General features: G+C 32.4%; 1 protein-coding gene across 4 annotated transcripts; it reads right to left on the bottom strand.

Moving 5' to 3' along the window:
• Nucleotides 1–1,957: 1,957 nt before the first annotated feature.
• On the bottom strand, nucleotides 1,958–9,979 carry LOC107951512 (uncharacterized). 4 transcript variants are annotated; one of them, XR_005899735.1, is made up of 7 exons: nucleotides 9,382–9,969; nucleotides 8,772–9,054; nucleotides 7,786–7,854; nucleotides 7,640–7,699; nucleotides 4,657–4,797; nucleotides 3,282–3,367; nucleotides 1,958–2,297 (listed from the first exon to the last, which is right to left on the bottom strand). XR_005899735.1 is itself a non-coding variant. In XM_041074744.1 (6 exons), the coding sequence occupies exons 2-6, from the start codon at nucleotides 8,805–8,807 to the stop codon at nucleotides 2,063–2,065; spliced, it is 486 nt and encodes a 161-aa protein (XP_040930678.1). In that variant the 5' UTR covers nucleotides 8,808–9,054; nucleotides 9,382–9,970; the 3' UTR covers nucleotides 2,000–2,062. The 4 variants fall into 4 exon arrangements, 2 of the variants coding, with proteins under 2 accessions (XP_040930678.1, XP_040930679.1); XR_005899734.1 differs by having other exon boundaries at nucleotides 2,002–2,297; nucleotides 4,657–5,756; nucleotides 9,382–9,979; XM_041074744.1 differs by lacking the exon at nucleotides 4,657–4,797 and having other exon boundaries at nucleotides 2,000–2,297; nucleotides 9,382–9,970.
• Nucleotides 9,980–13,280: the final 3,301 nt, after the last annotated feature.

The raw sequence follows: 13,280 nt of genomic DNA, 5'->3' as shown, positions 1-13,280 counted from the left end.
ACATTAATAATCGTTGTTTTAATACCAAATGATTTGTGAGGGAATTTGTGTTAGAGTATTCCCAAATATCAATCATGAGATTATTGTAATCAGATACTCATTTTTACCTTGTTTGTTAATATAAGGCATTGCCATTGTTATTTTAGTTTTTTTCTATGTGTGTAAGTAAACTGATTAATAATAGTGTCCTAAAAATAATATGATTAATAATATGATTATTCTACAAGATCCTTAGTCAAGTATTATTGTGGGTTTGAACAATAATAATGCATTGAGACTAATGTGTAGTTGATTGATGACAAAGTGTTGTCATTGACTTAGGGATGTCAAAATCAATACTTGAGTATGTGTTAGAGAACAACATAGGAGTGGCCCACTATGAGTATGTTTCTTGGATTATTATGTAATAGTCACAACATATTCATAGTGATAACTATGTATACGATCCTTAGACGTGAGATCATCATTGTCCCAACATCATAGGTCATATATTTTGATACACTAAAATGTCTACCGTAATAAGTTGTACTATAAAGACTAATGTTCGTATGCTACAATCTATGTAGTGGGATATGATTGATCAATAAAAGATTTGTTCATCCTACATAATGGAAGCAATATCATAGCCCACTTGTTGGAGTAATATTAGAAATGCATGATCATGCTCAAATAAGTTGATATGAGATATCACACTTATTTTTTTATCATAGTCTACTCAAAGTATCAATAAATATGAGATTGGACTATACAAGTGTGATTATCCCATGATTTGTGTCCAATCTAGATATAAATGATAAAATGATATAATACATGAAAAATCATCATAGAAAGGTTATGTCAAATCATGACTTCTTGTAACTTGGTTAGCAATGATGCATTGCTAGATGCCATTCAATGCTTGTAACATTAGAAATATTTTAGTATTACTACTAATGTTGCAAGAGCCTACAGGGTCACACCCTATGGTTGAAGTAAATAGAATCTAAACATAGTTGGTATTGTGTTTAGCTATCACATGAGTTAAATTGATTATTGAATTAATTTAATTTGACAATTAAACATTAAACACATTATATGTACAAACTTGTTGTACACAAATATAGAACTTAATTAAAATTAATATATGAATTTGATTCATATAAAATATTAACTGAATATAGTTTATGAAAATTATTAAAATAAATAGTTATAATAATTCCAGTCAAAGGTAAAAATTATGGAAGATAATATTCTTTTGGAAATAATATAATGTATTAATACTTTCCATAGTTTTCTCTAAATATAAAGGGAATATTTCTATTTTTTATTAGGTTAGATTAATAAAAATAATATAATCCCTTAGAGTGTGCTGGTTACTAAGAAAAAAAAATAAAGAGGGTATAGCAACTATTTTGAACATTCTCTCTAAAAAGTTCAAGAGAGTTTTTGTCGTTCATTTTGACTGGGTGGATTACGTAGAGGCCAATACGATTTTGTTGCGGCTTGGGATCAACATTGCAAGGGGATCAGACTAAAATAGTATCGACATCACAAGGGGGTCAAATTGAAAAGGTATATCTTTGACCCTATTTCAACCCGATTCGTTCCTCATACATGGATCCATGGTTGATGCAATACAACAAAACTGACTTTTAGCGGCCTTTTTTTAGGTCTTTAGCGGCGCTTTTAACCGCTGCTAAAATTATTTGCGCCGTTTTTACAAGCGCCGCAAAAAACGCCGCTATAGATAACGCCGCTAAATTTTGCGGCGTTTATTTAAAAAACGTCACTAAAGGTCATGAAATTTTAAAAAAAATATTATAAAGGTCATGAAAAATATAAAAAAATTAAAATTCGTTATCAAAATATTGAGAATAATAATGTCCATGATATAAATATAAAAAATTTCTATTAAAATTCTATTAAAATTCATTATCAAATTAAAATAAAAATAAAAATATAGAATCAAAACTAAAATAAATAATAAAAATTAGATTAAATATAAAAATAAATAAAATACAACAAGTCCAAATACAACATCTTGTTTGCGAACCTAAACAACACTGAAAATGCAAAGGTCTTTTTATAAAAGACAAATTGCTAAGTTTTGAACTAGGAATTCTAATACCTCGGAAGACAATGCAAAGTTTAAAGCTTTATAAACTACACTCTTATCAGGACAAGATGCCAATGAACCTACAAACAGAGGGGAAAAAATATTATAGATTTGAATAGTCTGAAAGTGTCTAAAGAATTTTTGTACACTACTCCAGTCTGTTAATGCAGAAGTCGTTGAAAAGGCTGTGCATAATATGTACCTACAATATACAAAATAATGTAACGTGAAACCCAAATCCGTTAACTACAAAATTGCAGGAAAAAAGAGAACAGCTTAATATTTCGGTTAATTTGGTTGGTTTTTGTTAACAAAACAAAATTAACCTTCAACATTTTTTCAATGGATAATTCTACATATCCAACCAAAATATCAGAACAAATCAAAATCTAGAAGCACAATACAATGAAGATATTAATCACCATCAGATGTTAAATTAACACATACTAAAAGTTAAAAACAAATAAAATGAAGGTATAAAAACTTAACAGGACTAATCCTAACTAATAACCAAAATAACATTCAAATATCAAATTTTCTTAAAAATCTCTTCTGTTAACCAAATTAATTTTTTTATGGTTAACCAAAAAACCAAATTTGGTCAGTTAATTCAGCTAAAAATAAAAGAATATTAGCAACAAATTATAAATTGAATTTCAGGACGATGTCAAATTTTCCTAGAAAACTTCTAGTCAATAAAAATTTTGAGAGAGCAGTCCAAAAACTCCAACACTCAAATAAACTACATATGAAAACTACGTACAAATTGTTTAAGATAAGGATTGATGTATCAGTATCTTAACCTCAGTTTTCTTCAAGTAACCAAGTTAAATACACTCAACACCTCAAACAGATTATAAAGGTATAACCTTGTAATGACTTACCTTCATATCAGGGAAGACTCCACCTCCGATTCTCACCATCCACAAAAATCTATTTCCCAATAAATATTTCTATATTCAGTCCATTATTTCTATTTTTAGGATTCATTAACTCAAATACTACTTTCTACACTTTAACTTTTATTATATTTCCTCATGTATGTACAATTTGAAAAATAAATAAATCTGTCAAAGGATAGAGGTGGTAATACTTGGTAAGAATGAATTTAGTGATGAAATGGCACTGAAACACCCTCAACTAGCATGCTAATACCAAAGAATAAATTCAAGACTCTAAAACCCACCTAATCAACCAAGTATAAATTGAAGAGCTTCTCTGAATAGCAGTTCGAATGTCATCGTCAGTCAAGCCTTCACATGGATCAACCTCCTATACAAAAATCAGTTAATCGCAAACTCAAAACCAGCATCAAGCAAAAGTATTTACATAAAGGCTCTTGTTCAGAGGCACGTCTGAGCAATTCTAGAGTTGCAATGTAAAACTAATGTCTGTGTTTTACATGAAATAGTGCCATGACAAAAGTTAGAAAGTTCTATTTTATTAACAAAAAAAAGGGAAGGTGAGAAATTAACATCATGAAACCAGATAACCACTTATATTGATCAGGTTTTGTCATCTTTATTTTAAGCATCCTGTCCTTGCAGACAACTTGTGCACAATCACATTGGCGAGTAAAATGCACTCATCACTAGAAACAACAGAAATATTAATGATAAAAGATAGTAACTAATGACCAACAATTTGTACAATGATGTCAATATTAATAATTAACTGATGACCAACTTTGTACAATAATGTAACGCCCCGTACCCGAGACCGTTGCCGGAGTCGGACACGAGGTGTTAACGGACTTAATTCATTTATTTACACAGTTCATTTTTAAATTTCCAGACAAGCTGGCTAACTGCATCACAGTCACTTTAAAAATCATATCTCGAGTTCCAAAACTCGAAAACCGATTCTGTAAATTTTTCCTGAAACTAGACTCATTTATCTATCTCCAATTTTTTCTAGAATTTTTGGTCAAGCCAATTAGTACAATTTATTAGTTAAAGTCTCCCATGTCTCAGGGTTCGTCTACTCTGACCTTCATGCATTACGACTTAGATATCTCCCTGTACGAGACTTCAATACTTATACCGTTTGTTTCTAATGAAATTAGACTCAAAAAGGAATCTGTACATATAAAGCATGACTTCTAATTATCTCTGGTTAATTTATGGTGAATTTCCAAAGTCAGAACAGGGGATCCAGAAATCGCTCTGGCCTTTTTCACGAAAACTTAAACATCTCTTAAAATACGGCTCCTATGATCGTTTCGTTTCTTTCATATGAAAATAGACTCATCAAGGTTCAATTAAATAATTTATTAACTATTTAATTCCACTCCTACCATTTTTAGTGATTTTTCAAATTTACATCACTGCTGCTGTCAGCATCTATTTTTAAGATAGACTTTACCTATTTCATGGTTTTCCATGGATCAACTAGCCATTTGTCATACATGGCACCAAAATGGTCGTGATTAACCGTTCCAATGGTTAATCATTACCAAGCATTTCCATACCACTCAATGAAAAATATACAAAATGATTATAATGCTATGCTCAAAATATATATAAGCCATTTTCGCATGGCTATCCAAATATATACATTACCAAAAGGTACTTGATTAACAACAAAGGGCAGTCCTATACATGCCATTATCAGAGTTCAACCAAAAGAGCACCAAAAGAGCTTTGATAGTGTGGACGACTTCGACTTTGACACTCCCGAGTCCGATAGCTGACGAACAAAATCTATAAAACAGAGAATCGAAGCAATAGAATAAGCATTTTAATGCTTAGTAAGTTTAAGTAATGAAATTATTTACGACTAAAGTATAGCGTTCATATGACTAAATGAATAATTGCATATACCCATATTTCCAAAATCATACTTACTTCACATTTCAACCCTTATATTCATACATAGGGGATCAACTTAACTAAAGGCCGGAAGCTTGTTAATCAATTGAGCGAATACTTATTTAAAAGGAATCAACTATTCCAATGCATATACGAAACATACCTCATCGTTTGGATTTTACGAGCGTATTAATTGAAATTATTACAGCAAGATCGCTCATTCCCAAATCCAAGTACCTTCGGAATTTAGCCGGATAAAGCAACTTGCATAAATGCCTTCAGGTCTTAGCCCGGATATAGTAACTAGCCCAAATGCCTTCGGGACTTAGCCCGGATATAGCAACTAGCACAAATGCCTTCGGGACTTAGCCCGGATATAGCAACTCGCACAAATGCCTTCGGGTCTTAGCCCGGATATAGTAACTCGCACAAATGCCTTCGGGTTTTAGCCCGGTTATCATCCGAATAATCATGCACATATATCAATAAATCATAACACATCTGTATTTCATTTTCATTGTTAGAACTCAAACACAAGACACTTATCAACCATTCTCATTTTCGGCTCAATAGCCACATACAAAGAGCATGATTTTGATTTGCTTTATGACATGATTTCTATACACATTCGGCTACCCGTCATAAGTATAAACTAATTACTTCGACATATAATTCAAGTAGAATCATTATATCACCGTTTATTTGTTATGCTTATATGTCATAACTTAATCAAATCATAAACTGAGTTCCATTACTCAAAGACTTACCTCGGATGTTGTCGAACGATCTCAACGGCTATTCGACCACTTTTTCCTTTCCCTTATCCAACTTTGATCCTCTAAGCTCTTGAGCTAAATCAAACAATTTACTCCCCAATCAAACACAATCATACGGCATCCATATGCATTTTAGAACCATTCTTAACATACCTACTACTCATTTACAAAACAAAATACTCATATCACATTTATAAAACTACAAGCCGAATATACCTATACTTACCTTACTTAAACATCAACCCTCAATTTCTTTGACATAGCACATTCCCGAAAATGATAAGGCAATATAACAGCCTTTAATCCAACTTATAATTCATACATATCACATTCCAAGCATTCGCTCTATTCTATCACTTAACATACAAACATTACTCAATAACTTCCTAGTTCAAATTCGACAATTACACCAATTCACTAGATGATTTATTATTATTGTTCATTTATTCAAACTACTTACAAATAGCTTAAACTATCTCAATTAACAACCATTTGTAACTTATTCATTAAACATGAAAACAGCCATATAGCTCTTCCATTTTCTACCCGTCACGTTTACTCTAGTTGAACCGAATGCACATAAAGTCCTTGGCCGAAACTCACTAAACACAAATCAGCCATAATCTTGTATTTAACTTGTGCATAACCTTATTTACCTTCCAAAAATCATAAAAATATCAAACTCTTAATATTTATGTGCAAAGCCGAATCTTAATATGATCCAACCTCAAACTCATTCATTTCAATCACTCACACGGCATTTGTTCAATTCATTAGACAAATCTATGTTTGGCCATTGTACTCATGAACATTAGAATTTATCATTTGACTAACTAAAACCCTTCTCTTCAACAATTCTTCATAAAACATAAAAACCATAACCCAATCTCATCCTTTAATAACTAAAACCGAATGCTCAAACCATCACCAAGATTTTCATAATTTTGACATGGGTTATGTAAGAAATTAGCTAATTAACTAGAAACAAGCTTAAAGTTTAAAGAAAATCTAACACAAATGACTAACCTCCCTTAAGCTCAAAATGACCGAAACCTCCTCTTCTTTCTTTCTTCAATTCGGCCAAGTTGAACAAAGAGAGAACTTTGTTTTCATCATCCCAGCCGAACATGAAACAAGAGAATTCCTTTCTTCTTCCTCCCTCAAGTCACGGCAATGGAGGAGCAAGGGTGAGATTTGGTTTCTCCTCCCATTAACTAGTATTTTATTATTTCTCACACAACATTTTAACACAAAATGTTTATAATATGTTTTAACCCATAGCATGGCCGGCCACTACCTAAAGTTTTGGGTAATTTGACATGCAAGTACAAGCATTTCCTAACATGCATTAATAGATCCTTATGGATTAACCTATCACATTTCAAAAGTATCACACATAAGTCCTATTTAAAAAAATTCACTTACAATTAACAAAATTCAAACATGAAATTTTCACACGTGCATATATATACATATAATAAGCATCAAGTATGACGGTTAATTATTTTTATGACTCGGTTTTGTGGTCCCGAAACCACTTTCCGACTAGGGTCACACTAGGGCTGTCACAGATGTGATGAACCACCCTTCAACAAATCTTATGAGCATGGAGTCGACTTGATTCAGGTAAAAGGTACATTGAAAGCAGGAATGTTTGAGATAATATAAATAAGCCTGCATAGTATTGATCTAGGTAGGCTGTAACGATCCAAAGTTCATAATAGGTTCATGTTCTAATCTAGTTGGAAGTTGATCGAGATTTTTTTTCCCCACCAAATGTGTAGCATAAACAAGGGGAATAAATACACAGACATGATATGTAAATATTTATATGAAGTGAGGGCAAAGTAGCAGAAGGTTCATAGGCAGCTGAATATTTATAGCTAGAACAAAGCATTGACATGTGAAATTGAGTTATATTCCATAAAGTTTATGAAAACTTCTTGCAAATATTTTACCTGGTTCAACTTCTTCGCCAATTGAGGTACACCACAACGATCAGCTAAACCATTATATACCTACGTACAAATAATAAAAAAATAAGCAAATTGACTGGAAACTATATCAAACCATGACCAATAGTTAAAGGTTGGTTTAGCCATACTGGACGACTACGGAAGAACTTTTCCTCTGCCACAAGGGCATCATTGATACTCCGGTTGAGTAAAATATCCTGTTTAGAGAATAAATTAAGAGTGCAATCAAATTATTGGCACACTAGTAAAATAAGATACCTGAGAAGTAGTATATGAATATAAAATCAAAGTAGAGATCATCAAGAAGCAAAACTATGATAATTTTGTGGAGAGAAAAATATAAAAGGGTTTTCTGAGACAGAGAGTTGCCCATAAAAAAGCTTGTGTACATTTTTTCAATCGATTCCTGATCTAGTGACCAGCCCATATAAAAAACTTTGCCTTGATCTATGCTAAACATACTTAAGGTTGCCTAGAACATAAGTCGAGGATATCACACACCATTTGAAACAAATAGGGAAGTATGGCATATGACAACAAAAGAAAATGACAGGACATGTAAATAATCAGGAAGATCCTACCATCTAAAATGGCAGGAAAAACCAATATATGTTCTAATTCGAGGAAACAATATGATGAAAGACCAAAAAGCCTTTAGAGCATCTTGAAGTAAAGAATATGGCATAAACTTTAGAAAACTCTAGGAATGATAAATCATACGCATTAACAATGTACTCAGAATAATTTATTTAAAAGGAGTAACAACATCTTCAATTATGTAAGGTTATATAGTTACTTCTTGACTACAATTCACAACACCTATGTAACCAAGTCGAAAGGGAATCACTTTCCCAAGCAGCAGATTACAAGCATCAGTACCTCTGTCCATTATATCCAACTGATTCATAGTCCAAAAGTAATCAGAAACCTAGAACAGCTAATATAAGTCACGTCATTAATTTTAAAACAGATTTCATATTCAAATGTGCACCTTTGTGATTACACCAATGGTTCTATAACATGCCCAAAAGAAAATTTGCTAAAGAATTCAATTAAAAAATATATTAAACAACAACTCGAATGCAGAAGTTGGGATTTTGATCGTATAATTTACCATCAGGATTAGCATTTCCAGCAATTTAAAGCGCATCAGAATTTGCTAAGTCAGAATTTGCAGGAGTAACAGCTATAATCAAACAGCTTGGCTGTTTAATGTATGACATGATCATTGTTCTTATTCGAGCTTCAACGTCAAAGGGCTAGTCACCCACGGGAACCTTTGTGATTCCAGGAAAATCCACGAGAGTGATATCAAGAACATTTGGTGAGAAAATCTTAAGTCGAATCTGCTTGTCAGAAACACTTTTGTTTCCTCCAGCCTCCCTATCCATCTCAGCCTGCAATTAATTGAGACTTCAGACATTTTTCATTTTTTAGTATTTAAACACACGCATGTACACACACAGAGAAATGCCTATGGAAATTAAGAGGTTGTATTTTCCGCTCACTGTGACTATCCATCTAAAGCCTATGGAAATTGGGTATCTTTCTTCTATAACCCAAAGGATTTTATGTAAAGCAAAAAATAGCAGAGGCACCTCTAGAAACCAGAAATTTCAAACGTCACCCAATTAAAATGTTTCTGGCTTCAATGTTTTATCTTACAATTCTAATAAACCTTACAAGCAGTCTGAAAAGGGGAAAATGATAATAAAATTGCTTACTTCTGCTCTTCTCAATCATAACAAGCAAGACAGAACCTAAATCTCCCTGCGAATCTCAGAAAAGTCATAGAAGCGCTTGCCAGGCAAGTGAAGACACTCGCCATACTCTTCATCAGAACCATCAGGTTTACGCTTGGTCTGGAGAAGCTGAAGGAAAAGAGGGAGACGCGTGCATTTATCGGAACCACGAGGCAAGAAATCATGGCCAACTAGCGACTCTAGCACACTGGAACTTGCCACTGCTCTGGCTTTCAACCACCGCCACCTGCGACAACTCTATAGTGGACTGGCTACCAAGTTTAGCGAATATGTCTTGTAGCTTGTTCACTAGCGGTATAACGGAAGATCCCAATGCTGGCACAGATGATTGAGGCGGCGTCGATGCTACTGCTGCTTCTTCGGCCATTGATTTAAATGATTAACAGATTCAAGTTTAGAAAGTGAGGGAAGAGTATAGCCGCTAGGGTTTTTTCTTTTTCTATTCGAGAAGTGAAGTAGAGAAGGTTACATAAACTCCATTGCTTTAGGATTTCTTTGGAGAGGGGGGAGGGAACCGATTTTGGGAAAACGAAAGGAGGGAAAAAGAAGAGATTTCATGTCAATTTTGGGATTTCAGGAGGAAGGGGGAACCGATTTTGGGTAAAAGTTACACAAAACGGTGCCGTTTTGCTCGCTAAAAATTTCTTATTTTGTTTTAATATATATAAACTTTATCATCACCTCTTAAATAATTTAAACTATATTAATAATTTTAATATATTAAAATAAATATTATATTCTTTACAATTATATAAGAAATTAATTAATATATAAATTAAAAAATCAATCATATACCCCAAAAAAACTTTAAAATTATTTTAATTAATAGTATTTTATTTTTTTCATTTTTGACATGTGTTTTTTCTATATTTTTACTTTCAAAATTTTTCTCAGTAAAATTCAAATGTTGCTTCAATTTTCCAACAGTAAACCCTAAACCATAAACCTATATCCTAAACCCTAAATATATATATATATTACAAGGGATAAAAGTAATTAAAAAAGAATCTTATTATTTACCTAAACCCAAAAATAATTTGATTTTTTGTTATCTTATTAAAAACCCTAACCCTTAAACCTTAATAGCCTAACCCTTAAAACCATGAACAGTACTGCGATCCTAACTGTAAAACAAAAAACCAAAAACTCTAAACCATAAACCCTAAATCAAAAACTCTAAACCAAAAACAATAAACATTATATCATAAACCCTAAACCCTTAAACCATGGACATTAAACCTTAAATCTTAAATCATAAATCTTAAACCCCAAAATAATAAACATTATATGATAACCCTATCCCCTAAACTTTAAACCATAAAACATAAAACATAAGCCATAAACCCTTAACCCTTAACCCCAACCCTTAAACCATAATTAGATATTTAATTATATGTATACACCTAAATTTTGATAGAGATACATCTCAGAATTATATATGAATTTTGATTTAATGTGTAATTGTAGACGTGAAATTCTAATTGTGGTTTAAATGTATAATTGAAACTTTAATTTTGATTTAATCATACACATTTTAAAAAATAAATACATCAATATATTTTTATATTGAATAAATATAAATACTTATGTATGCAATATATAAATATAAAATGATGTTATATCAATAATTGTGTTCATAATTTATGCTTTTGGGATTTTACCCATTGCACACTAAACCATTGTTCATGTATACTTTTGGGATTTGACCCATTTTGATATATATATATATATTTTTAAAATAATAATTTATATTTATCTTATTTAGATTTATATTATAAAAAAATTCGAGATACACAAGTTAAGTAGTTTACCATATTTACCTCTAAACTCCAAACCTCAAACCCTAAACTCTAGGCCTTAAACACTAAAACATAACCCATAAACTAAATTACTTTTTTTCGGCATTTTTCAAAAAGCGCCGCTAAAACCTCGATCTATAGCGGCGTTTCTCCAAAAGCGCTGCTAAAACCTCAATCTATAGCGGCGTTTCTCCAAAAGCGTCGCTAAAACCTCGATCTATAGCGGCGTTTCTCCAAAAGCTCCAGAAGCGCCGCTAAAACCTTGATCTATAGCGGCGTTTTTCCAAAAGCACCGCTATTGTTCAGTTTTTAGCGGGGTTTTTGGTCCAAAAACGTCATTATTGCTCAGTTTTTAGCGGCGTTTGGACTAAAAAAGCCGCTATTGCTCAGTTTTTTACGGTGTTTTATTGCAAACGCTGCTAATATATAATATTTGCAGCGTTTTTTATCCAAACGCCACTAAAAACGCCGCTAAAGCCCTATTTTCCTGTAGTGATAATAGCTGGAATATTTTTTTCTGCTGCAGCACGAAATGTACTGGCGCTCCAACACTTTGTCATATACAAGGCTTCCAATTTCCTCCATAAGGCTACCTCTTACAATACATTGTTAGTGAGCCACAACTGAATCGTTGACAGTGCCTTCTCATCAAGCTCCTCCTATTTTTTCTTATTCACATCCACGAACCTTTGCCCTATAACGGCCTTCTTTAGACCATTCTGAACCAGAATTGTTGTCATTCGAACTTGCCATAAATTGGAATTTATAATCCCATCGAACTTATTGAGATCGTACCTCATTACGATATTTGAAGGGGTTGAATGTGAAAACTGAATCAAACTCTGATACCATTTTGTAAGGGTAAACTCGAGTTCTGCGGTGAACAAGAACGAAAAATGAGAAAATTGAACACAAATATTTACATGGAAAATCCCTTCTGAAGAGGATAAAAAACCACAGGTAAAGAAAACTTCACTAAAACAGTAAAAGTCAAAAGAGGAGTACAAGATAGAGAACCAAACAAACTCGAACCCGAAATAATATAAAGTTCTCCCGAAATTTCCACAAACTCTCTCTGAATTATGTTGTTGAATCAAACTCCCTAGGAATGTTAAAAGCCTATTTATAGGCTAAAATTCATAGCTAATCTGCTTAGAATATCCTAGAGTTATAAAAGTTCAACAGGGAAAAGATAACAAACTTTATCTAGGAGAAGAAACCTAGTTTAGTGGGGAACACGTCACATCTTCGTGATGTGGCATACTTCCTCATCAGGACATCCTTCATCGCACCATCGAGACATGACAAATCTTCTTGTCGTGACATTGATGTCTTGTCGACAAGACGTTGGCTCTTCCTCGTCTTGATGTTAATCTTGTTTCGTCTGAAATGCGAGGCATACTCCACAAGTATGCATACATGCATATGGGTACTATCCATAGGCTCTTTCTTTTATCATAATATTTTTATACATATATATATACACACGGGAAAAGGTGTTACAGCGTCGCGCCCTTGCTTTACATTTGTTTTTTATAATAGATGAACGCACGAAAGGGGAGGTGCTACACCTGTTAGGTTCAATCCTCCATCTCTCTATATATACACTTTAATACAAGACAAAATATACACATGCAGCTCGAGGGTGTTCATTGAATATATAAATTTAAATTTAATTTAGTATATAAATATTTCAAATTTAGAATTATGAACCCCTAACACAACCTATAAATATATATCTATAAAAAATTTCAACTAACACAACCTAGTTAAGCCACTTGATGAATCCCTTTACTATAGGCTTATAAGCATATTAGTCCTTAAAATTATAATTTTTACATGTATTTGATTATAACAAAATAAATAATAAATAAAATTAAATTTTTGTGAAAGGATACTAAGTTTAATTTCGCTTATTGCGCATAAGATTTCTTTCAGGTTTTTAAATTTTCAATTTTAAAATTATGGGTGAACATAAACCAAGATTGTTTAGAGAAGTAGTAAAATAAAAGAAGAGCCTAAAAAATGGCTAGTAAAACAAAAGAAGAGCCTGAAAAATGT

The sequence above is a fragment of the Gossypium hirsutum genome, chromosome A08, assembly GCF_007990345.1.
Source record: "Gossypium hirsutum isolate 1008001.06 chromosome A08, Gossypium_hirsutum_v2.1, whole genome shotgun sequence".
Classification (NCBI taxonomy): Eukaryota; Viridiplantae; Streptophyta; class Magnoliopsida; order Malvales; family Malvaceae; genus Gossypium; species Gossypium hirsutum.
This window is presented reverse-complemented; position numbering and strand designations above follow the sequence as displayed.